The sequence below is a fragment of the Anolis sagrei genome, chromosome 1 (genome assembly GCF_037176765.1).
Source record: "Anolis sagrei isolate rAnoSag1 chromosome 1, rAnoSag1.mat, whole genome shotgun sequence".
Classification (NCBI taxonomy): Eukaryota; Metazoa; Chordata; class Lepidosauria; order Squamata; family Dactyloidae; genus Anolis; species Anolis sagrei.
The window spans coordinates 136,591,044-136,618,693 of NC_090021.1; the positions used below are offsets into that span (position 1 = coordinate 136,591,044).

Sequence of the window (27,650 nt, forward strand, 5' to 3'; positions counted from 1 at the left end):
TGCCACCTGGTTTCTGGCTTGTAGCAGAGAAAATTCTGTTCGCCAAGAAGTTTAACTGAAAACTGTCATTGGAAGTGAACAATCATAATGCATTGCTTGCGGCGATGTGTACTGAAAGTTCAAAAACTTGTCAGCAACGAAAAAAATCTAAACAAATGTGGTCTACACATGTCAAACCAATTTAGGACTACAGGAGAGTTCAGCATGACAAACACAATTCAGCTAAATTTAGAAATGGACGTGAGCCCTACATTTGGGAAGGGGAAAAAAGGTAACGTTCGATATCGCAGCCTCTTTTGTTCCACACACACGAGATCCAAAACCACAAATGTAGGAAATAATACTATAAATAAAGAAACAAACAAAAAATATTGTATGTAATGACTAAGCCAAGCATCTGGGGTCCTCTGTGACATAAAACATAGATACAAAATGATGTCACAGCTATGGAACAATACATAAAGTCCAAGTGAGATTGTTTTCCATTTGGTTAGCCAAAGATTTGAGGTTTTTTTAATAACATGCACTCTCACAAACTTAAACACACACACTTCTCTTTCCAAGAAAGAGGATCACAAGGATAGCTCTAGCCTTTTGCATTTTCGGAGACACCCCTATGGATTATATGCATATATACTTGACAGTTTGCTCTACAGAGCAGAGATGGATAAACTCCAGGCTTTTGTGAGACCTGTTTTGGTTTTTTGCTAGGACTCTTATATCTGCGGACTGGAGGAGCCTTTGCAGAACAAATAGAGTTCAAGACTTCTGAGTTCAGAACTTTTATGCAGAATTGAATGGGACCCATAGTTCTTTTAAGGAAAAAAAAACCCCCTAACTTCTGGCTATAGCAAGTCCTCTTCATTTCAGCAGTAGATGTTTCAGATTTTTTTTTTTTTGCAAAGGTAGAGAAGGAATAATTTTGTTGATATAATTTTTAAACAGCTTCATGAACACAGCCTGTGATTCATTTGCTATGACTCTGGATTTTTGTCTCTGTATAGACAAGCCATACAATGTCATCATTCTTTGAGTTTTCATTTTCTTTTACTTTTTAATGACTCATGGGTATGTAAACTTGAGGCAGAGCAATAGCTTCTTGTAGGCTCCCCAACTTCCTTTTTGTATACTTTATAAGAAGCTTTGGCCTTTCCGACTTCTTACCCCAGTGTTTCTCAACCTTCCTAATGCCATGACCCCTAAATGCAGTTCTTCGTGTTGTGGTGACTCCAGACCATAACATTACTTTCGTTGCTACCTCATAACTGTAATTTTGCTACTGTTATGAATTGTAATTTCAATATTTTATATGCAGGATGTATTATCATTCACTGGACCAAATTTGGAAGAAATACGCAATACGTCCAAATTTGAATACTGGTGGGGTTGGGAAGATTGATTTTGTTATTTGGGAGTTGTAGTTGCTGGGATTTATAGTTCACCTACAATCAAAGAGCATTCTGAACTCCACCAACAATGGAATTGAACCAAACTTAGCACACAGAACTCCCATGACCAACAAAAATTACTCGAAGGGTTTGGTGGGCATTGACCTTGAGTTTTGGACATGTAGTTCACCTACATCCAGAGAGCAATGTGTACTCAAACAATGATGAATCTGGACCAAACTTGGCACAATTACTAAATATGTCCAAATGTGAACACTGGTGGAGTTTGGGGAAAATAGACGTTGACATTTGGGAGTTAGAATTGCTGGGATTTATAGTTCACCTACAATCAAAGGGCATTCTGAACCCCACCAACGACAGAACTGGGCTAAACTTCCCACACAGAATCCCCATACCTTGAAGGGACTCACTGGCACGAGTCTCCCTCTAACCTCACATACTCTCCCCTGCCTGCACATGCACACCACACTGCCTTGCACAGAAGATGCCTGCTCTCTCCTCCCTGCTCTGAGTCTCAGAAACAGCCCTTCCCTTGGCTGAGAGGTGAGCTGAGAGGCCAGCCAATCACAGAAGGAGGAGGGCTTTTGGTGGGAGGATTCGCCATCTGTTTCCAAAATGAAAGAGGAAGACAGGCTGAGAGATCTTCAGCCTTCTCTGCCAAAGGGGTTCCTAAGACCATCAGAAATGTATGTTTTCTGATGGTCCTTGGTGACCCCTCTGAAACCCCCTTGTGACCCCCCCCCCCGGGGTCCCGACTCCTGAGAACCACTGCCTTACCCTTCACATGCACCATGACACAACCCCAGAGCACCAGAAAAGGGAAGGATCACCATAACATCCCAGGAGGCCAACATCTTTTGCTGCTCATCTGTGTTTCCTCCTCTTGTTAGAAACAAAGAGGTGAAAGGGGAGGTCTCCTCCGCTTCCATTACAGTGATTAGGACATGGCTGGACTTCTGCTCCCCCTCCATGCTCGAGTATTTCTGGACACCTCCTTGCCTGCTTTGATACTAAATTTTATGCTAGCTTCTACCCTTTAATAAAAATGAAGAAAGTCGCAAACACAGAGTTCACATTTCAATAACATTTTAAATATGTAATAGTTAGTGGCTATATGAAAACAATGTAAAATCAGTGCATGTTTATGTCAAATACCTGCATACTTTTGATTCATCACTGCATTATGCATTAATGTTAAGCAAAGATTAATCAAACATTTGAACACTGAAATCACTGTGGGTTGGAGAGGGACATTTTGCTCATCTGGGGAGGCTGTGTATAATTATAAAGGGCTGCACTCAGGAGGACTGCATGGCACTGGCATCCCTAATATCATTGGGACAAGGATTGTTTGGGCTATGAAGTGGGATCTGGCTAGTTCCATATAATGACCCCCTATTTCATAGAATAATTTGTGTACAATGGAGGTAGATTGGCATCATGGTGTGAGTGGTGAAACCCATAAGGTGACCTTCGGCAAGTCCTGCTTTCTTATCCTTGGAGGAAAGCAACAACAAATCCCCCCTGGAAAATGTAGCTAAGAAACCCCTGTGACAAATTTCTTTTAGGTTTGTTGTAAGTTGAAACAAAGTATAACAACCCAGAATTTGTGGATGTGACATTTTTCACTCTCCTCTCAATGTCACCCTCTCCCTCCTTGCTGCTTCTTAAGGACATACTATGTGAGTCACTCCAAATGAGCTCTCCTCCAAGTGACAGCTTCAGGAAGGATGTTAGAAACCCCCAAACGGTGCTGTGTATTTCTTGGAAGTTATGAACCATGTCATTATCAAAGCATTCAAGCTTCATGAATAATATTTATGATGGAAATAAAACTGACAGCTTTTAATATTTTTGTGTTTTTAAAAACCACATAATTATGGAAACCAAACAAAAATTGGGCTCTTTTCTCTCATACACAGAGGGCATCTGCAGGGAAATCAAAGCCTTTGCAAGCAATAAAGTGACTTTGTTCAGTCCCTCCCCGTCCCATTTGGAAAGAGGGTAAATTATGCAGCAGAGTCACTTTGACAAATGAGCAGGTCTGTAAACATCATAAATCCTTTAAAAGCCATTTGTTTCTCTTCATGAATTTCATATGAGCATCCTACTCCTAAATAGGGGAAATTTTCGTTCATTTGCAAAAAGGGCAACAAAGCAGATGCACAGTTCTTTCAAGCCACCCTTAAGTGGTGTCTTGGGAAGGCGATTTGTCCACACAACATTAAGCAAACATTTCAGTCAGGCATTACACAGGAAAATAAACAGTAGCAGAGGAAATGTGGAAATAGTAAAGGTCGTTACTCTTTGGCCTCCTTTCCTGGAAGGCAGGTGATAAAATATAATGTGTTTCCACAGGTAAGGAAACACCTCTTTTTCAAAAAGGATACGATGGAATATAACTTCTAAAGTCAAATGGTATAGGACACCTGCATAACAACTTACAACTTTATCACGTGGGGCTGCAAGCATCATAGAACGCTTGCAACACAGTGCTTCTACGGACCCCCACGACGCTCATCACATGACATAGGCTGACTTCTGGTGTGGTTCCATAGAAGAACTGGGGCACAAGCGTCCTATGACACTCCGCCCAGAACATGGAGGCTTCTTGTGTTCCATCTGGAACAATGGGGCCAGCATGGGGGAAGCCGCACTACAACGCTTCCCCACGTGTGATGCGGAAGCGTAGCTGTGGGCAAGGTGGGATGTCCTGGGATTGCCCCAATGATTTGCCATGGTCTGCCGAATTGCTTTGGAGGCTGGCTAATCGCTCTGTTGGAACTCATCCATATGATGAGGTCCTAAGACAGGGCAAACAACCTCAAGCATACCGTGGTAGATGTGTGTTTCGGTCTTCAATCTTAGCTAAGAATTTGGCAGAAAGTGCAAATATATCTAGGGAGACTAATTTGTAGAGTGGACACATTTGTAGAGTATGGAAACATGATCTTATTAAAAAAATAATACAACTGCACAAAATGTCCCATATTTAAATATGTATGAGCTGAGTATCCCTTATATAGGGTGTTTTAGATTTTAGATTTTTCTAGATTTTGGAATATTTTCACATACATGACATCTTGTAGATGAAACCCAAATAGAAACATTTATTTATGCTTCATATGCACCTTATACACACAGCCTGAATGTTATTTTATGAACAATATTTGTAATCATTTTATGCACAACAGAAAACTTGCATGCACAGAACTACCAAAAAGCAAAGGTGTCACTCTCTTTGTCACTCATGTGGACAATTCTGGATTTTGGAATTCAAGACATGGGATGCTTGACATGTGATGTACACATAAAAAGGCAAACAAACAGACACATGTTTTACTCCTTTGCTTACGTCATATATGTAAAGGTAAAGGTTTTCCCCTGACATTAAGTCCAGTCGTGTCCGACTCTGGGGTGTGGTGCTCATCTCCATTTCTAAGCCAAAGAGCTGGCATTGTCTGTAGACACCTCCAAGGTCATGTGGCCAGCATGACTCCATGGAGCACCGTTACCTTCCCATTGGAGCAGTACCTATTGATCTACTCACATTTGCATGTTTTCAAACTGCTAGGTTGGCAGAAACTGGGGCTGACAGCAGAAGCTTACGCTGCTCCCCAGATTCGAACCTGCGACCTTTCAGTCAACAAGCTCAGCAGTTCAGCGCTTAAACCCATTGCGCCACCGGGGGCTCCATACGTCATATATGAGGGGCATGTTTTTCCACACAGAAAAGCAGTTTTTATTTACCATCCATAACAATTCATTTATGGATCTTCCTTGGTTCTCTAACGAACAGGACAGTCCAATGGTTTCTGCCACAATGTAAAACTCAGCTCACTGACTTATCAAAAAACTCATCACTGCCTTATCAACCCTGTACTACCAAATTTGGTTACTGCCCAAAACACGTCTTCTCCTGTTTTCACCGTGGCTGTGTGATAAAAAAACTTGAGACACTTGGATATTCTCCCATTTTTCTGCATAATAGCAGTTTTCCAATTTCAAACCCCACCCATCCCCAACCCAGTTGAGAATTTTGCATTCACTGGAGGAAAAACAACAACAATATGGATGTATGCTTGAGGGCAAGAGGAAAGCCTGTGATATGATTATGTTTTATATTTTTTGTTCATATGTGGCTTGCATGATAGATCACTGCAGAACTACTTTGACACTTGGCAAAAATAGCAGTTCTAGAGGACCTTCAAAACAAGTGCATGAATGGTACACAACTTACTTAACTCCAAAAATGATGCTGATGGGAGAGGTAAGTTTAGTTTTACAGCTGAATTTGGGAGGCTTGGAGTAGGGGGCAATTTGGCCTCCAGGCCCAAAGAAGATGCCAACTGTATGATTTATAGGGAAACCATAAATATATTTCCTAAGTTGGTTTATCTTTTCTCTAGTCTGCCAATATGAATATAGGCAATCCCCAAGGTATAAGCAAGATAGGTTCTGCAGGTTTGTTCTTCAGTTGAATTATGTGTCAGTCAGAACAGTTATTTTTTTGTGTAACACCAGCCGTATATATACACACATACAAACATACATACATACATGCTTTGGCTCACATAGGGAAAAGTTAACACCTCTGTTGTGTTCGTTTTGCTGTCTGTGCCCTTATTCAGAAGATTTCACCTCAATTTCTGTCCCTGTGATAATTGGATTTTGAAACATTTGTCTTGTTGTGAAAACAAGGATTGGTGTTAAAGCTTCAGTGGAGACACTTTCCCCCCACAACTCTTTCAAGAGGGAATTTCCTTTTCCAAAGGGTAGACTTCTCTCACTCCCTGTTGTCTCATTCCGATTCGTAACCATGAGTCATTTGTAAGTAGGATGTTTGTAACTTGGGGACTGCATGTACAAAAAGCCTTAGCAGCAGGTATTGCTGGGAAAGCAGTTGTTTCTTATACAACGTTTTTTCTGCAGCTCCCATTTGTGGTGGCATTAGGGGACAAACTATGCAAGCTCCATAGTCAACATGTATTAATTGGCCACTTCTTCCTTACACAGACCGTGATTGCTCTAATATCATGAATTTTGACTGAATTGTCTTAATACCATGGGAGAGGCTGAGATTAGGTGGAGAATGTATTTATTAGAAACGACTTAGGGGTAAATGTTTCATACCTGGGTTTTACTTTGTACACACATATTTCTAAAAGTGGTCAAGTTCAGTAGGTGAAATGCACTTCCAATTAAAAGTATTGAAAAAGTATTTGCATCTCATAATATGGAGTGTTTAATTAACACTTTGCATTTCACAATTCTACTGTGAGCACTTAATGTCACGCAACTAGCATGTTTCTGCACTTGTGTCATCCATTTTTCAAATAGACATATTGCTACTGCATGCATGAACTTAGCAAAATAATAAGTAGTAATAAAATATGGATAAAGCACAGTGATGTATATCATACATTACGAATAAATGCACACACAGAGAGGTTGTATTCCTACATTAAATTAATAAACAATGAATAAACAAATGAGAGCTGTCAAGCAAATGCTGTTTTCAAATTTAATTAAAAATGAAAGGAAATGAAAAAAGAAAAAAATGAATACTATCATCGCTCTCAACTTTTAGTCATGTGATGACAGCAAAGCTATTTGTTCATTACTATTTTATTGAACTCCTAAAAGAGAATTCTTCTGATAAACAGTGTTAGTTTAACTTGAAAACTGCTCTGAACACGAGAGTGGCTTTTAAAAAATCTGAGTGAAAAATGCTAATATCCCACTCAATTGCAGCCAGACCAAAACTATCATGGTGTCATGGGTTGAGAGGGTCTATTCAAAGCACACCAGTGGACAAAGTGGTTGTCAATTTGCCGTGGCATGTCTCCTCTTCTACACTTGCTAGAATCCATATTTACCATATTACCATAATGTTACCACATGTGCATTAGTGTTGGCACATTAGGCGTATAAAAACAACAAAAGTTCTCTAGCATCTTCAAAATGAGCACGTTTATTAGAGCATGAAATTTCATGGACAATGGCCCATCCCATCTGATGCTATCCAGAATTTCAGATATATAAACATAACACATAGTTGGGGGCCGGATTGTAGACAATGAGATTAGAGCGCTACTATTTCATCTGAGACCATATGTTTTAGCGCGTGTGTGACTTCGTGAACACACATGCCCACACACATCTCTGAAATTCTGGCGAACCCTTCATCATCTGATGAAGTAAGCAAAAGTCCCTGTAAGCTGGGAGAGTTGCTATGAGTGAAGAACGAGAGCTTTCTGCCTCTCAAATAAGAATTTTGTCCTATGCAAATTTTCATCCATTCCCAAAGTAATTTAAAACATTAGGTGAAAATTTAGAAGGGGAGTTTAAGCATCTAAATAAAAATACAGTGTTGTCAAGGGAATGTGAACACAATCAGTAGAAGAGTTCTAGGTACAAACAAGTTTTCAGTCTTTCTCTGTGTGTAATGCTGCACATTTTCAAAGTGTTACTGCTTTGGAAATTATTGTGTCAGACCACTGTTCTATTTAGCTTGTTGTCATCTGTAATAATTGGCAATGGCCCTCCCAAAACCCTTTGGCACCCCTTACTGGGGATGGCAAGAACTGAACGGGGGCCTCACCCCCTTTCTCTTTGGCAGGAAGACCACCTGCTCTTCCTTTGAGCTACAGCCCTTTCCTTAAATCCACATTGAATACAGGTTGTGTCGTGATCTGGCTACACATTAGGAGTATAGTTTGGGAGGCGGTTTCCTGTGTTAATCCCAGGCTACTCCTTTCATGTGGCAAACATAGAGGGTGGATACATTTTTCATGTTGTGTAGTGCCAAAGAGCGTTGACTACCGGGCCAGAGATTTTTCCTCATTCTGGAGATCTTCAAATAATTTCTCTCTCTTTTGTCTTTAAACTGGGGATGGGCAACTTTGGCTGTCCCTAGTTTGCACCCTCTGGAGGCTATATGATTGCCCAAGTTACAAAAAATAGGTTCGGGGTAGGATGAAAGGAAGTCCACTTATGGGTAGTAATGGTGGGAGGTAGAGTTTAATTGTAGCAATTTTGCTTACTGTAGCACCTGCTCAAACTTAGTACATACTAGATCTAGAAATCTTTTTAGGAAAAAACCCAATTTTCTTGCTTTTCTCCCCAAAGCCATTCCCTCCACCCAAAGGGTATAAAAAGATGAGGCTATTTATACATGTAAAAGTCTAAAATTTTTAGTTAAATTATGAACCCCCCCAAAATGTGGATTGGCTCATTAATTTGAGTACCACCCTCTTTTCTGAGTACAGCGGTGAAAAACATGAGCTTAATCCACCCTAGAAAAACTTAATACAAGTACCGACCCTTCCACTCTCTCTTCCATGGTGCCATTTCCAGTCTTTTTGATTGCCTAGGTCCGGAAATAGAGGCAGTGGCCAAAGGCGACTGGATCCCTGCCGCGGCATTGGTGTTCTCCCCTTTCTGTAGAACAAACCTTGACTTATCCATGGGTTGTATCAAAACCCACAATTTTGGCCCCAAAACCGCCCTCAACCTATATGTGTTGTAGACGTATACATGGATATATATGATATGAAATATTTTCTTTTAGAATGATGCAAACAATGTTTAAGGCAAAGTATTTAAATATTTATCCTTCCCCATATTATTTCTGAAAACTAACAGGTAGATTTTTATGCATGTCAAAGTGGTGGTAAAGAGACTAGGGCTGGCATGCAAGCCACCCACTGACAGTCCTCGGTATGTTTCCAGGAAAGAAATAACAATCACAGCCAATGGGCACAGATATGGTTCCGGTCCCTGGCATATTAGGAAAAAATGTCAGTTTCCTCCCACATCAGATAGCATGAGCAGCACTCATGCACAATATCAGATCATTGTAATTCATGCTCCTAGTTTCCTTTTCTCATTTCCTTTTATGGGAAGGAGTGTTGTATGTCTGCTTGACAATGTGAAAGACTGGAGGAGAAAAACAATTTTCGTTGTCTTACTGATGTAATGGTTTTATTGGTTCTTACCGTTCTGTTCTGTTTTGTTTGATGCTCATAAATTGTCAAAAACAAGGAGGTGCCTCACAATTCAGGTGGTCCTTAGAGTTCAAGTTCTTTAGGCTCCAGTTATAAGAACAGATTAAAAGTTTTTAAAAAGAAATTCAATTTGTAATTATCACCTGAAGAACTGTAATTGTAATATAGCATGCACAATAATTTTAAGTCAAATCAATAGAGGCATGGCATATTTTAGTTGCTTAAAAGCAACAAAGTGATCTTCAGCTGCAAGAGGCATTAAAATTGCATTTCCTACCCTCATTTCTTTTGAAAATGTCCCTTATTTCTTTGAAAAACCTGAGAAAACAAACTTCAAAAAGTCTGGAAATTTTTTAGATCTTTATACACTATACCCATTCCTGGATGCCACTATAGGGCAGCAAGTGGTCCACATATAGCCACCTGTCTCACCACCAAACCATACCTTATAACAAATAAAAGCACATTTTTAGCCTCAATTAATCTCTTCTCTGCTGGCTTTCAGAGGGTGTTTGGAAACTGTCGAAAGCACACACACTTTCCGAAACCTCTAACCTCAGCCCAAGGAATGCACTGTGCTGGCTTTCAAACTTGCTCAAAATCGGAAGGTGAAAAGGGGGGCAAGGGAAGGAAAGGAGAAGGACCTTGTCCTTCAGCCCTCATTTTTGTTCATTAGTGGGCCTTCAAGTTGCCAATTATGAGGTCTGCTTTGTACCCATCGAGATGCACTTCTCGATATCAAGCAGAAAGGAGATTGTTTTTCACTTCGTTTTCAAATCACAATTCAAATGCTGTTTCTCAAGATAAGACTTTTTTCTTCTTCTTACGGTCCCTTCCACCATTTCCAAGTATTGTAAAATAAACCTTCTCCATTACTCCCCTGGTCAATAAACAGGTTAAGCAAACAAGGAAATTCCTCAAGAGAAGCCACAGATCCGAGATTGCAAAGAACGGCTGCAAGTCGGCTATTCAGAGGGAGGGATTTTGGTTTTTGGGGGTTTTTTTTCCTTACTGTGCTTATCTGTATCTTCACTGTCATCCAGACGTTAACCTCTGACCTACAAGCCTGCCTCTCTAAAAAGGACTTGCAGTGTTTACCTATTATGTAATGTCTGTGCTTTTGTGGAAATTTTACAGAAACAAATGGAGGAAGTTTGCCAGTCAAGCTCATGGACAATAAATCCTGGGCTGTAGAGATAGAGGCTCGTCGGCCCTCACCTTAAAAGCTCTATTGCGTTCACTGGAAAATATTTTTCAAACAGAAAAGTCTAGAAATCAACAAAATGCTAGCAATTGCAAAAGAAATATATTGCACCAAGAGATGTCCAAGGGGGGAAAATCCTAAAAATTAGTTTTTGGGCTGGTCGCAAAATATTACTTTCCTAGGTAATTCACATTTGCAATGCCACCTTTGTTACCTTTTTTATGGAAACTCATTTCCTAGAAGAAATGGAACACAATATTTTCTATATGCTTCTGCAAGCAGGCAATTCCCCTCCATTTGGAGAAAGCTAGAAAGTCCCATCATTTTTCAAAAGAAAGGTTCTGGGGGACAAACCTGTTTCAAAATGGAATGAAAGGAGGGAGAGTTTGCATGCTATTTGCTTACTACATACAACACTTGGAAAGGTTACACAGACTGAATGCAATCCACATAGCTGGTTTTCTAGTTCAGTACTGAGGCATGGAAATGTATTTCCTTGACACACTTCTCACAATTTCTGTCATTCTTTTTCGGTTTTTTGTGGCCATTATTTGCCATCAAATCAACTTCAACATTATTCACTTACTTACTTGTTTAGCCCACTTTTTTCTCCTGATATAGGGACTTTCAATGAGAGATTTCCAAGTCACCCTATTATCCACATTCCTGCTCAATTCTTGCAAAATGAGGGCTATGGCTTCCTTGACTGAGCCAATCCACCTGCAATTTTGTCTTCCCCATTTTCTACTGTGTGCTATAGCACTAAACCAAGAACATGAGAAATTTCTTTGTTGACTTGTACTACGATCTGGTCCTTTTCCCATCTGATGCCACTTCAGATAGTTGTTTCTTGTTCCAAGATACAATTGCAAGTAGATTTAAATATTTTATGATGTTGATGATGATTTTACAAAGGCCTTTCTATTATAGAATGTACATTGAGATCATGCAAGGTTTCAAACAAAGGAGTGATTCCATAGAATTCTTACAAAAGACATGGACAAGAGATCTTGGTGTTGGAGCTTAGCAAATACTCCTTTATCAATACCAGGGCCCTCTGATGGTGCAGTGGGTTAAACCGCTGAGCTGCTGAACTTGCTGACTGAAAGGTCAGAGGTTCGAATCTGGGAGTGCAGTGAGCTCCTGCTGTTAGACCCAGCTTCTGCCAACCTAGCTGTTCAAAAACATGCAAATGTAAGTAGATTAATAGGTACCTCTCCAGCGGGAAGGTAATGGCGGTCCATGCAGTCATGCTGGTCACATGACCTTGGAGGTGTCTATGGACAATGCCAGCTCTTTGGCTTAGAAATGGAGATGAGCACCAACCCTCAGAGTCATACAGGAGTAGACTTAATGTCAAGGGAAAACCTTTACTTTACCAATACTAAGCAATGCTTCTGTGGTTTTTACTGTGATTGGGTCTAAAGCCAATCACAGTAATACGTGTAATACATGCCACTTTATGCTTTATAATCACACTGTTTACACAGTCTGTCTCCTGTATACTTGGATCTCATAAAAGCCTCACCCTCTTGCACATCTCCTTATTCTCCTGCTCCTACCACCAAAGTGGCACAAAGTGGACTTTTCATTATGGCAAAATCCTGTTTTTGGCTCGAGTTTGCCCATTTCACTCCAGACAACCTTTTAGAAGGATCATGAGCCTTTAGAAGGATCATGTTTGAGACATCATCGGCAAAAAGATTCAAGCAGTATTTATATCAGACAAAGAATTTTACTGCTTACAATATTTTAAAAGAAGGATTTTTTATTACTGACACTATTAAATGGAAATATTACATGGATGGATGTACACTGCCAAATAATGCAGTTGGGTCTACACTGACATTATATGGGTCTACACTATGTTGCTGCTTGTTGTCAGTGACATAGTGATAAGTCAGCTGGAAATGTGGAGAGTATATCCCCTGTTCTGTTGACCCACACTAACAGTTGGATGAATTATTTCTGCGCAAATCAGAAATCTGATTGAAATTGGTTCTGATTTGCAGGGGTTGGACTAGATAGTCCATGTGGTCTCTTCCCCCTCTAATATTTCTTGAGTCTATGAAATCCAATGATGTGTCATATGGACTCCCCTCAGCAGCTGAGTAGTGAGCCCACTTTATTTTGGCTGTGTAGATATGGCAAAAGCCTGAAATATAGATTTCAAAAGCAACACAAGCAGTGAAAGACCCATATTGCAGAATATGGTTCTAAACTGAATGCAACTGAGTTTTTAAACTCCTCTCTTCTTCCTCTTGTGGCCCTTGACCACTTATGAAAACTATGTTTTTCTTGGTGGCCTGGGGCACCTCTGCATGGAGCTGTAACAGGCACAAGAAACCTGCCTTGTTGGCTCTCCTAATGGAAGCAGTTCTGCTGGCACAAATCCTACAAAATGTACAAAGGCCATTTTTAAAAATATGGTTTAAAGAATGAATCATTTTAATCTGAATGTCTTCTGAATGAGCGGTGAGATAGGTAATAACAAGCATACTGGTTTTATATTTTTCCATTGTCAAGGCTTCCTGTGTACCTGGGAGCAAAATTCTGATCCCACTGAAGCCTTCCTATTAACGGAAAACGCAAGCCGGCTTTTGCTCCAGGCCTTTGCTTGGTTCAATGTGCTTTGCTTTTTTGGCCTTGGTGGGAACAAAGTTGGCCACTTAGATCTTGTTATAATTAAGTTTTCTCAATCTCATTTCCTTTTCAGAGGAGAGAAAACATATTGTTGTGAGTAAGCTCCGGACGTGGCAATAAGTCCCTGGCAAGTTATTTTGTTCTAACAAACACATTACTTTTAAGGAAACTTTTACCATCTTTTCTGCCCTTCATCATGAGTTTTATTGCAATTACAGCAATGAAGCAGAGCCTAATGCCAAAAGTAACACACATACATTTTTAATGAGTTGACACAAACTTCCTGGGGAAGAGGAATAAATTCATTTGCAGAATATTTCTGAACCATACCTAACAGGTCATTAGAGGGCAAGAGGATATGCTCATAACCGTATTTGTTCCCATTTTCTCTTACTGCATACACTCACAAAATGGTAAAGCCACGATAAAATAGGCAAGATTGCTGACCAAGATACTGTCAGTTATTGTTAATCTGAAGCATATGCTGCGGGCCATGCCACTTCCTAGATTACTTACCAATACAGGAAAGCCTAAGAGTTTGTTACTATATAAAACCTTTTTTTCTTTTTCAAAGTCTTAATGTTTGTGGGCATTTCCTCTGAACTCAGTCAACCGCAATGATTCATTTCTAAGGAAGGCCACTCATTGAAATCAACGACTACTTAATTTTATTTAAAGGGAGCTAGTAAAGTACAGCCAAATAAAACGAGCCACTCTCAGTATGAGTTGATTACTCAAAGAGATTCTGAAACCTAACAGAGAGGAGCAAATCTCCAATTGTGTAAAGTTAATGGAGTCTAATAAAACTCTGCTGTAATTATTGCACCAAGTACTGTAGTTTTTTTTCATAATCCTTAAATTATGCATTTGTTTATTGCCTCTCAGTCTTCCACAATCCCAATAGACAGCTCGAAAACATGCAAATGTGAGTAGATCAATAGGTACCCGCTCTGGCGGGATGGTAATGGTGCTCTATGCAGTCATGCTGACCACATGACCTTGGAGGTGTCTACGGACAATGCTGGCTCTTTGGCTTAGAAATGGAGATGAGCACCAACCCCCAGAGTCAGACACGACTGGACTTAATGTCAGGAGAAAACTTTTACCTTTACCTTTAATGTGATAAAATTTGGTCAAAACACTCATTAAAATAGAATTAACACAACTGTTTAAATATCTATCTATCTATCTATCTATCTAGCAATGAACAAAATCAGGTGGACAAAAGTAAGAGTCTTGGCTGCATGCTGGAAACCAAAGATGGGTGAAAGTAACTTGTTTTCCTTGGAAAAGCCATAGTTACTACAGAGAAATCCGTGTCTTTGGATATGAAAAATGTGGGACCAAGCGTTTGGTCAAACGAGCAGGTAAAGAATTGACACTATCTAGGAAAGGTATAATGGAATGGGATTTGGAACCCGGAAAGTCGAATGCTGAACACGTAAATTGTTCTATAGGTTGTGATATATATTGTGTCATTGATTGTTAATTGCATTGTGGTTTTATCTTTAACTGTTTTAATTGTTTTAATTATGATTGTCATTTTGTATAACTGTAATTGTATGGGCGCGGAATGGTGCCTCGTTGTGTAAGCCGCCCTGAGTCCCCCCTTGGGAGTGAGAAGGGCGGGGTATAAGTGCCAGTAATAAATAAATAAATAAATAAAACTTAGGGGGGAGATAGTTTTCTATTGCTGACCTTGACAGCAAACACTAGCACCACATTAGGATGAAGCAAGCCTTCTCTAACCTGGTATCCCCCAGATGCCTCATCCTCAACCAACATGCTTATGGAGGTTGTAGTATAGCATATACAGACGGAATCAGGTTGGAAAAAGTCACAGTACGCAAAGAAATTCTTTTAAAAAATTACCAATGATTATTTTCTTAACATTTTAAAGGTAATTATTTCCCTTACACCGGTCTGTCAAAGGAATGTGTTAGCTAAGAACATTTGTAGGGAAGGAGAAGTCTAACCTGCCACATCTACTCACCTATACAATCTATGTTAATCAAATCCACTGTAGCTGCTAGTGAATTTTCATCACTGCATTGTTGGCGGAGCACAAAGCGCACAAGGAAACTTTTGAGCCTTTCTGGGAGAAGTGTAAACAGGTACAAAGGCATGTACACAATGTAGCGAAACTGGCACATCAGGGGAGTCATGATCTTGCCTTGTGGAGACTGAGCCATACGTTCGATTGTAGGAAAGAGCAGAACAGTGCGGAGAATCTGGAAGGCACAAAAGGGACAACAATAAAATGACACAGATGTAACCCAAATAATGCACCGTATTCAGTAAAAACTATGTTCTGTGAGTAGTTCCCCATCGTTTATTGTGGAAATCCTGGAAAACAGATGGAAAGTTCTCACCAAAGATCGCAATCCTATATGCAATCCTGTGGGAGTATAGACCATTAAATTAAATGGGGCACATTTCTGAATTGACATGTACTCGATTGTACTACAATGGGGCTTAAAACTATTAAAATCCCATTTATCTCAATCAATAATGAATAGCTTCATTCTCCACATTTTAGGATACAGCAACTCATGAAAAAGGCAGAAGCCCACTGAGATCTTTGTCCTGAAGAAAACAACTCTCACACACTCTTTTGCTATAGTGAGTGATGCTGTGTAGTAAAAGGATTTCATTCCATGAAGGAAAGGAGGCTTGGGATATTACTTTTCAGTTGGAGAACACAGGCTTTAGTTCAACCCATTGATTCAGTCTTGGAAAAGCATGTATTTCTATGTCCGCCATCAAGATAGGCATTTGCGATTGGTTAATTTAATGTAGGGTGCTCCCAGTGGCGCATGGATTAAACCGCTGAGTTACTGATCACATTGACCAAACGGTCAGCAGTTCAAATCCGGGAAATGGGATGAGTTCCCACTGCTGGTCCCAGCTTCTGCCAATCTAGCAGCTCAAAAACATGCAAATGTCAGTAGATCAATAGGTACTGCTCCGGCAGGAAGGTGACGGCTCTCCATGCAGTCATGCCAGCCACATGACCTAGGAGATGTCTATGGACAATGCTGGCTCTTCAGCTTAGAAATGGAGATGAGCACCATCCCCCAGAATCGGACAGGACTAGACTTAATGTCAAGGGGAAACCTTTACCTAATTCAGTCACCTGTTCTCATCAGGGATAGGGAAGTGTAGGGCTGGCGTGGCCCTCACACCCTGAAGCCAACCCCTGTCTTTGGCAGGACCCCAACCTACCGCTAAGGTTAGGGACAGTGTGATGCTCTACAGATCTAGAACGAAATATATCAGTTTAAATAATGACACAAAATCATATTTGTATTTCTTATAAATTATATGGATTGGCATAATAAAAACTTAGAGTAATAGCAAATATTTTCCCAAATAACCTCCTGACAGAGCTTTTTGACAGTGGAATATGCTGGAATCTCCTTCTCTGAAAGTTTTTAAACATAGGCTGGATGGCTATCAGTCATAAGCGGGCTTGGATTGTGTCTTCCTGCATGGCAGAAGACAGCTGGACTAGATGGCCATTATGGTATCTTCCAACTCTATTATTCTATGATTTTGTCAATTCAAAATTTTGAGTTATTTTGGTAAAATCAACTTGCTCAGCTAAATCATTTTTAATGCATAGAACTGCTAGATGATTAAGTCGCTCTTGACTAGTTGTGCTTTTTTGCCCTGTTTTTAATGTATTTGCCAGTCTGCTGAGTGTTATCTCATCTGAAGAAACAGTAACCGGTACTGTACAAAACAGTTTAATGGTAAGGCAAATATACCATGCAGGTTTTTTTGGTCATAAATCATATTCAGAAATTTAATTGAGCTTCTCTCAACGCCAACACTTCTGAATTCTTTTAAGGAGAAGGACTTCTAGCAGATCTTTCACATATCTGTTTACAGGTTTTTACAGCATTTGTTGTCCATCAGCACAAATGAAAGTATGAATGGCGACAAATCACAAAGGTGAAACAAAAAGTCAGTATGATGAGGGAATAATGTAATGTGCCTACTGAAATAACTAATTTTGGTTGGCAGGACAAAACAAAGGGTCATGAATGGAATGTTATCACAATCATAAAATATGTTGAACTTAAACTCCTTTGTATTGTCTAAGGCTTTCATGACTGGAATCACTGGGTTGTTGTAGGCTTTTTTCAAGCTATATGGCCATGTTCTAGAGGCATTCTCTCCTGACGTTTCGCCTGCATCTATGGCAAGCATCCTCAGAGGTAGTGAGGTGAGGCAAATATACCATGCTTGCCATAGATGCAGGCGAAACATCAGGAGGTAATGCCTCTAGAACATGGCCATATAGCCCAAAAAAACCTACAACAACCCAGTTAAACTCTTTTCTTTTTCTGGTGTATTGCAATGGCAGGGAACTTCCAATTGTAACCCTTTCATATAAACCGCTATGTAGAATGATGGCATTATGTAAATAAATGGTAGGAGTCATAATAATCACCACAATAACAATAAAAACAACTTGTAGGTCTGTGTGAAAATTCAAGTTTTGATCAGAATAATTGACAGAAAGCAAAAGAAATCCTTTCCTTTTATAAATCATACATTGTATATTTGAAACACCTTAAAGAACTACATACCCTGTTGTATACAAATGTGGGACAGGCTGCATGGTTATGTGTGACCATGCATAATTTGTGCAAGAGATATTAATCTTGTGAACAGAAATTATGCTGATAATTGTTTACATCTGCCATTACTTTGTCAACTCAGCAATGAAATCACTAATTTATTTTACTTGGTGCTCATGCTTTCTCCTCACCTTGCACTATAAATTCACTGTGTGACCCAGGGTATATTTGCTTTTATATGCAATGTCATGAGAGAATCCAGAAGAGTGATTTTTTCCAGAACACTACCACCGAGCATGTTACAAAATTGCATGTATTTCTGGATTTTGACAATAGACATGCTTATACACAATGTCAGCTGAACTTCATTCTGCCAGTGAATGATCCAGATCTTAATGTATTATAAAAAGTTTCAGCCAACTTTCATTAATTTTTCAAAGGTTTACCCAAAACAAACATTGTAAAGACAATGCATGCCTCTTAACCAAAACTCTAGAGCCTTACAAACTCATCACACAATGTGAATTCAGCGTCCTAGCATGCTGCCAGAACACTTTCTCCTCAGAGCTTGCCAGACACCATCACATGACATATGGCAAGTTCTCTTGGTGCTCTGTGGAGGAAGCACCCTGACAGCATGGCAGGACACTTCTCTAGCCACACAGGAGGCTTCCCATGTTTCATAGAAAGCAATGGGGCCAGCATGGGGGGAAGCCATGTGGTGGTGCTTCCCGATCTGTGAGGAGAAGCATCATTGCAGGTGAGGTGTGATGCTGGGATTGCTCTGCTGCCTCACCAATTCTCTATGGAGGTTGGCAAATTACCCTGCAGGACTTCATCAATGTAATGAGGTCCTTAGTCATTCTTAACCCACCATGCAAGTTTTCGTCCAGTGTTTCCAAAAGATGAAGCTATTTGGTTTTATCTTCTTACTTAGATTACATATCTTGGGATACCCTTAGGCCACATGCACCTGTGATTCAGAGGACTTTTAACAACGCATGTGCTATTCTCTGCTCATGTACTTAAAACAATATAATTGGCATAAAATCAGTTTGTCTGGAATTTGACAAAATGCCTAAAATATTCCTGAATGGCAGAAGACTGAACTGGATGGCCCTTGTGGTTTTTTCCAACTCTATGATTTATTATTGTTCTGATACACCAAACAGACATCAGAGAATGCTGATATTCTTCAAAATGAGTATGAGAGCATTGAGAAGCATTCATATATGCATCTTGGCAATCTGCAAATTTTGTACAGTTTATATAACATATATACACATTTCAGAATATACCTGTTCTTAAAATTAGAAAGCAAAGGGATTGATTTTAATGACTCCTGAGGAAAGTACTGTATTTTCCTAAAATTTTACATTCATACAAAGTTTTCTTTCCTACCCCAAAGGACCCCATCAGTGCTTGGATAAGCAGTCAGAAACACATTTTGCATGTGATTTATGTTTGCAGACAGGGTCTACAAGTTACCGATAGACAGCCCACAGAAACATTTCCTAACTGCAGTCACTAAATTCCTTGTATTCCCCCTGCAGTGAAATTTCACTTCTCAATGAATGTAGTACTTTACTAAATGCCAAAGCAAGTCTTTGAGGTTCCAGCTTGAACACCTGTAACAAGATTCTAAATACCCTTTCCCTTAATGCAAAAAGGAAAACTAAACACCTACTCTTCACAGCGCAAGCAAGTGCAATGCTGTCTGTGTTACTGCGCATAATGACAAAGGGCAATGTTGTTGGTGTTCTGTCATGCCAGCACAAGGGTTTTAACCCATTGTGCCACCGGGGCAATATTTTATATCTATCTATCTATCTATCTATCTATCTATCTATCTATCTATTAGCTGTACCCGCCACGCATTGCTGTGGCCAACCTTCCCTCCCGCTTTCTCTCTTTCCTTCCTTTTCCCCCTTTCCTTCTCTTCCTCTCCCCCCCCCCCCTTTGTGGCCAAATTTGGCGTCAATTTGTCCAGAGGTTTTTGAGTTATGCTAATCCCACAAACAAACATTACATGTATATATACACACACATTCACACACATACAGAGAGAGAGAGAGAGAGAGAGAGAAGAGTAGAGAAGTTCAAGACAGATAGCACTGTCCTGAGAATCTTAACTGCAAATATGGAACGTGAAGATACTCCCAACCCATAGTTCTTATATCCAAATTGTACACAAAAATTTAAAACATGTGCAAAACACAACTCAAAATCTCTATATAGCAAAAAGTCAGTTAGTTTCTAGATTTTATTTCAGGTGGCAAAGACAATTTGCTGTCAACCTTTTCCAGTAATCACTCTCTCCCCTGTACCCATAGTCTACACAAACGCTCTAATAAAAGAGGTGTATAGTTGCTTTGTAACGGCACTCCATGCAGTCATGCCAGCCACATGACCTTGGAGGTGTCTATGGACAACGCTGGCTCTTCGGCTTAGAAATGGAGATGAGCACCAACCCCCAGATTTGGATATGACTGGACTTAATGTCAGAGGAAAACCTTAACCTTTACCTATAGATGCTTCATATAGGAGTCAATGACACAGCCATCATACAATATGACTACCTAAACTCATATTTTTGTTCTAATTGTTTTCACAGAAATTGCATGTTTTGTCTCATTTTCATATGTGTTTGAAATAGCTCATTGTCTTGCAGAATTTAATATTCCTGATTGTAATTCCTGTCATGCAGAAAAATTGTAATGCTTTATAAGATTCCCCCCCCCCTCTCTATATATAATCTTACAATATCCTACACTTTTCTCATCACTATATCACGTTTTGTTTTAGCATCTTTCAATAAGCAAACAATATCCCAGTATGAATCTTACAAGTGCAAAGTTGAAATGATGACTATCTTCACAAACTTCCTATTGTTCATCTTTGGGCAAGATTGTCATCTCTGGGTCAAGTTAGAGCAAACTCAAGCACAGCTGAGGGAAAAGGAACGTGGTAGCCATGCACAGGTCTATTGATCCTCTTGAAATTTAAGAAACAAAGCAACATGGAATGTATAAAATGCTTTTAACAGCAGAAGCTCGGCTTCCACTCATTTGCACAGCACATAGTCATGTGCACAGCAATCATCTGGTATTCAAATCAAACAGGATTTGAAACTAAGATATCGAAGGTGGTTTAGTATACACGATGAGGCCACAAGTGACCCTAGAGATTTTTTTTTAAAATTTGTAACTTAAAGTATTCTGGGCACAGCTGAATTACCTTTCACCATTTCATCATACAAATCAAGTTATCTGCAATGCCATATGCCACGTGATTTCACATATGATCTTATTCTGTGATGGAAAATGTGATGTATGTATTTGTATATATAGTAATTGCATTGTACTTACTATATGACAAGTCTGAGTAATACAGGAGTTTCTTGACATGGTTTATTTGGAGGAGGTTTGTTATTGCCTTTCTTGAAGGCTGAAAGGGTGTGACTTGGGTAAGGCCACCGGTCACCTCGTGGCTAAGTAGGGATTTGAACTGAAAATTATATCTGTTTGATACTATTTTAATGACTATGGGATCCTGGGATTTGAAGTTTTGTTCAAAGCTCTGATATTTCATCAAACTACTAATGTCAGGCTTCTGTAGGATGGAGGCATAGTAGCTGAAGTAGTATCCAACAATAATACTGTATATATTTGAGTATAAGCCTAGTTTTTCAACACTTTTTTTTAGGCTGAAAAAGTCCCCCTTGGCTTATACTCAAGTCAAGGTTATGTATTGTTTTACTCTGTTATTATTATTTTTATTATTTTTATCATTTTACTCTATTATTATTATTACATTTATTATTGTACTCTATTATTACTGTTATTACATTTCCATTATTTTATTATTATTACATTTATTATTTTCTTCTCTTTATTATTATTGGAATGATACCTAAGCACATATACATTGAAGAACATATTGGAATGATATCTAAGCACATATACCATTAGAATAATGGTTTAATCAAGAGTTGGGCAGTCTTATCTTAAATTACAGTTTTATGTAAATATCAAAAACATTTAACCTATTGATGCCTCAATTAATGTAATTTTATTGGTATCTATTTTTATTTTGAAATTTACCAATAGCTGCTGCATTTCCCACTCTCAGTTCATACTCGAGTCAATCCGTTCTCCCAGTTTTCCATGGTAAAATTAGGTGCCTCGGCTTATACTCCAGTATATACGATAATTCTGCAGAGTAAGTAAGTAAGTAAGTCCTGGCCCTAAGTTTAACCACTAAATCACATTGGTTCTTTCAAGTATCTAGCTGACAATATAGAACAGTAGTCTCTCCTATGTTTTCACAAAAAAGGACAAGGTTTTGATATCACTGGATGAATGCAGAGAGATGCGATAACAAGGGCTCACATGCTGGTATGCCTCCACTACCACTGCTCACACAACTGCCATGAAATAGTGGCTCTGTGTGATAAAGTCCTAATTTTCTTTGCCAACACCATGCTACATCCAGATGTTGCCAACACCTGTACTTTTAAACTCACCACCTGCAGATAAAATTACATTTTATGTGGCTAATAACACAAGGCACATGGCGGATTCTGAAATTGGATAAGAGAATGAAAATGTGGCATTAATAGCCCAAAGGTCCATAAGGATTTTTCTTGTTCACTCACTTGCTTGCTTGCTCTCCCTCCACCCTCTTTTATGGCTTCAAATGGCATTTTATAAAGCAAACCATGAGACCTACTGTTTCACCATCAACATCAGAATTTTCAAACTTTTCATGCTCAGGAAACCCTTTTCATGTTGATCTATCTATCTATCTATCTATCTATCTATCTATCTATCTATATCCAAGAATTTCTGTATTTCTTCTCAAGAACATTACAGATGAATCCACCGTAGAGGTCAAGTGGCATTTTTGCCAGCTCCCTTGTGCTTCACACTTGCCTTGCCTGAAGAGTGAGGATTCTGTTATTATCTTCCTTCAAGGTGATTCTGACTTAGGGAGACTCTATCCACCTTTATTTTGCAAAAATTATTCAGAATTGATTTTTTTATTGCTTTTCTCTGAGGCTGAGGAGAATGTGCTTTATCCAACGTCACCCAGTGGGTTTCCATGATTGAGCGGGGATTCAAATCCTGGTTTCCTGAAGTTCAAGTCCAACATTCAAGCCACTAATTCCTGAACTGAGAGCACACAATGGACTTGTGATTACAGGGAAAGATAGTGTTCGAAAAACCTGTGTATAGAATTATTGTTCTTTTCACTGAATAAAATCCTGATCTGCTTCCAAAGAACCTGAGGGCTTCTTGGAACACACTGAAACTTTATAGAACATTACATTATTCAAGCCACAAAAAGAAAGAAAAAAGTTATGTGTATTTTACTATTAACAAATTATTTCAGCTATTTTAAAGACAAAGTCAGGGAGGGGGGCAGGAGACATGGAGTTTTTTTTTAAGGTCATTCTAAAATATGTGTCCTGTTGACCCCAGTATTCTACCTTGATCAAAGAGGTCAGTACTTTCTCCCTCCAAGGAGAGAGTGGACCAAATCACACCTGACCACAAGATGCAGACTGCAAGGGATAATATATGGAATCAGCTATTGACACCGTCCAGATGTGCAAGTTGGGCTCCGCAGCTGGAGCGTGGCCAAAATGAGCATTACAAATATCATAAAGTCAAGAGGGAAAACTGCATTTTTACCCAAACAAGGTGTTTGTAACTTCTGGAGCACTGATCATGCAACCAAGAAAATAACCATATTCTCCCTCCATTTCTCTCTCTCTCTCTCTTAAAAAAAACCTATCCTGGATTGAAAAATTGTTCATGACAGTTTATTAACTGAGAAACATGTTATATCCAGAATTAAGTCCCCTGAAAAAGAGGGCAATATCATTTCTTGGAATGTGGAGGAAAAGGCCAGAACTTGTAATGCTACGTTTCTGTCAACTGGGAAGGATTTGTTGCTATTATGATTAAAACACATAAACAGTAAAAGATTAGAAGGAGTCGGAGTGAAAGAGGGGGAGGAATAGTAGTTTATTGGCTGGAAGATGGGCACAGAGAAGCTTATGTTGGAATGTGGTGTCACAATTACACACCATAAAGCTTTCAGTCACTCCCATTATGGAAGTCCAAAAAAAGGGAAAGAAAATCAACCATCACTTTCCAGGAGACATTCTTTCCATTTTCATTTTGAAAATACACGTTGGGATTTTATTTCCTACTCTGCACCATCTGAATGCAGCATTCCCATAGAGACACTGTCTTGTTTTCTTAAGATACCTGGAAAGTTGATGTGCTGGCCAAGAAGAACATACATGCTCTATTCTAGCAGAGTTTTTCATCTGATGTAGAATTCCTCCACTGTTTCTGACAGAAAAGGTACAAAACTATACTCTGTAAAGATGATCGTTTAAGGAGCAGTTCTATTCTTGTATTTTTTGCATCCATTTCTTGAACCATTGCACTATGCATGGAAGGTAAATCATGACTGATTATGCTATACTACATTTCTTATATTTTGTCAAACTGTGCAACCCACTGTCCTTATGGTTTGCTTTGAAGTTTCTGTTCCTCATCAACTCAATGATGATTTCTTACAAAAAACCATCATTGTTTCTCCCATGAATTTGCTTCAGGGAAATTTTGCCAAGTTCAATAATGGAGTTTTTTCTTCCAACTTTCCTGGCAATCTTTTGTATTAATAATGCTAATCAAACAACTGACCAGGACCTTACATTATTAGTTGGCTAGAAGTGCACCCCACATTTGTACATTCAATAGTAATGTAACATTTGAATTGTTGACACACACACATAGCAACTTCTGTCAAAGTGATCTGCACCAGGATTCATTTCAGGAGACGCACAAGTCAACAATTCCCATGGTAAATGCTCAGAAATGTGTTGTTGTTGTTGTTGTGTGCCTTCATATAATGTCTGATTTAAAGATATATACCTGCCACTGACTAAGTCTGTCAAAATGTATCTGGTTTCATAATCGATGAAAGATTGAAATACAATTGAAGCTGTCAGCTTGTTCTTTCCTCTTTCCAAATACATATCCTGTGTTAAGCCATCATAGTCAAACAGATGTCAAACTGCATTAATTCTACAGTGTAGATGTACCCCTAAGAAACTAAGTTCACAGTGTGACCTCATCCTGGTCATTTCCTCTTTCAGGTATTGTTCCATTATCTGGGTGGACTCCAAAAGGAGGTCTAGAGAGAGGAGGATAGTCTATTTTACAGGGGGGGGGGGAGTTGAAGGAGGAAAACAATTTCCCCCATTTTCACTGGTTATCCCCTCCTCCACTTCCCATGTCTTAAACAAGTGTTGTTTCAATGACGGCAACATGGGTGGGGGCAATAATAGGAACACAGGAGGGAATGGTTTTACTCCTTCAACCCCTCTCCCCGCTGTAAAAAGGACTATCCTTCTCTGTCTAGGTCCCCTTTTGGAGTCCATTCAGAGAATGGAACAGTGCCCCTTTTTGTCCTAACCTACGTTATTAGATTGATATATCACTGGAGGTGATGTCAAAAGGATTGATATTGGAGAACTGTAATGGCATGTCTACCATTCTGGAGCTACCTTTAAAAAACATTTACTATCAATGTAGCAAATACATTGATACTGTGATTTATGTTCCTGTGCATGGATGTTGGGATTAAAGCCTTAAATGCCTTTATAGTAAACCCAAGCTAATATGGTGGGAAAAGGCAGACTGTATGGGATAAAATGGGATGAAGCCAATGAGTGCTTATGTCAAATTAAACCTTTCTGGAAGTCACAAGACTCTGTTGTTTTTGCTAAAAAGATTTACATGGTTATTTCCCCTTCCCATAAATAAAAACAAAGCAAAGCTGACAGATACCTAGCTATGTGAAATAAATGAGAAGGCAATTCACGTATCACCAAAGTTCCTATAATACCATTCATATAAATACGGTTGAACACTGGTGGTTGTTAAATAAATTGCTTAGTGAATTCTATTTACTACTGTTTATTTTACTAGTCATTTTTATTTTAATTCTTCATTTCCTCTTCTGTGTAATGTTGCACTTGGATTACTGCATCGGAATAAGAAACTTTTGCTTTTATGTTCTATTTTTGTATGTTTTGCTATTTTAATGCCATGTAACTTCCTAGAAAAAAGTGTTTTAAGTGGCTTTTTAAAAAATTCTCACCCGGCATACATTTGAAAAGAAAGCAGATGAATCACAAGTATGGTTTTATTGAAAATAATTTGAGAGCTCACTGTGGGTAACGAGTCCACCAGTATCTTTTCTCTGTTTGGCAGTAATCTTTTTGTTCAGATTATTTTAAAAATACATACCTACTGAAATCTTTAATGGCATTATTACCATGTGCCCTACTTTTGCATGCCTTTGTTTAGGTTCCCAGAAGATTTGCTTTTATTTTTCTTATTCTTCTGATTGATACAAGAACCAACAACATTATCCCACAATATCAGTGCTAAGTAAGGACCCTACATCCAAGACAGATATATTCTCAACTGTACCACAGTTATGGGAATTGATGGATATGACTGAAAGTCACTGAATTACCTGACCCAGCATGTTATAGTGTTGCATTGGAAGACCTAGATTTGTGGTAAGTTCTAGAGGAACATGTCATAGAATTATCTGAAGGATCTAGCAATTTCCTAGAGGTATTATTTTGCACTGGGTGAGTGTAAATGAATCTATGGGTATGGTTTCTGCGGGTCTTGTGGACTTGCCATCTAACATAACAATCCTACATTGATCTATTCAGAATTAACTCTAACCAACTCAGTATGAACACAGGAAACTGTATCTAGGATAGGAGAAAATGGAATACGATATATGTCCTTAATTGTTCTATACTGGAGAGTTACATTGGAAACAATGTTAATGTCTTTGACAGTAATCACAATATGACATTCAAAAACTATTATAGTAATATAAAAGTATGAGGCTTTTTGGCCACCTGTACTTATCTCTCTATATATATTTCTTATTTTTGTCTTACTCTTAGAAATTAATAAAACGTGTTAGATTACAACGCAAAAAAAACGGAATCACTTGTAACTTTTTAGGTGAATCACGATCTAATTTTTCTTGATTTATACAATTTCAAATTGCTTACAATTGATGTAAAAGCTTTCTTTGAAAAGTTATTCAATACATTTTATTTAGTTCAAGCTATTTCAATCAGTTTTAAAACATCATGAAATGGTATTACCTTTTGAAATGGAAAGAGAAGAACTATAATCCTTGAGAATAGCTGGGAGATGATGAAATAATGAAAGTCCGATTTATTGCTAAGCAATTCAGTACCTTTCTTAAAAGTCATATTTTGTTATCTAGAGCGGATGCTATCTTATGAATAGTCATGCCGTGGCGTGCCTGATTATAATATGAATCAATGTAAATGCTGTGGGGTGAGCTGAACAGTACAGTTAAAGACAATCTCAAATCATCCTTGCTCCAATTTTCTGGTCATAATAAATAGCTTTTTAAAAAATTCATAGCTTCTTTAACCTTACTTTGTGTCTCAAAGTTCATCACATGAACTAATTTTTTTGGGTATGAATTTATTTTTGTAATGATGACATCATTGATGGGATGGGGCCATATATCAACAGAAAAACAAAAACTTCATGCTTATATAATCCTCTGATTTTTTTGTAGTACTAGTAGTCACAGACTTATTTTGGAATCTCAGTAAGAACATACTGACAAAAACAGCAGATGAACGCTTCATACTTTTTGGATGCCTAACAATGTTTCATAGAACTTTTTCTTATCAGATTAT

The 27,650-nt window shown here is 38.8% G+C and overlaps 1 protein-coding gene across 2 annotated transcripts in view; it reads right to left on the reverse strand.

Annotated features, from left to right (window-relative positions):
* LDAH (lipid droplet associated hydrolase) overlaps window positions 1-27,650 on the reverse strand; it is a 93,227-nt gene that overhangs the window by 24,516 nt on the left and 41,061 nt on the right. For both annotated transcript variants that reach the window (XM_060787025.2, XM_060787016.2), the window contains exon 5: window positions 15,259-15,496. In XM_060787025.2, the coding sequence (XP_060643008.2) occupies window positions 15,259-15,496 (238 nt within the window). The remainder of the gene's footprint in view (window positions 1-15,258; window positions 15,497-27,650) is intronic.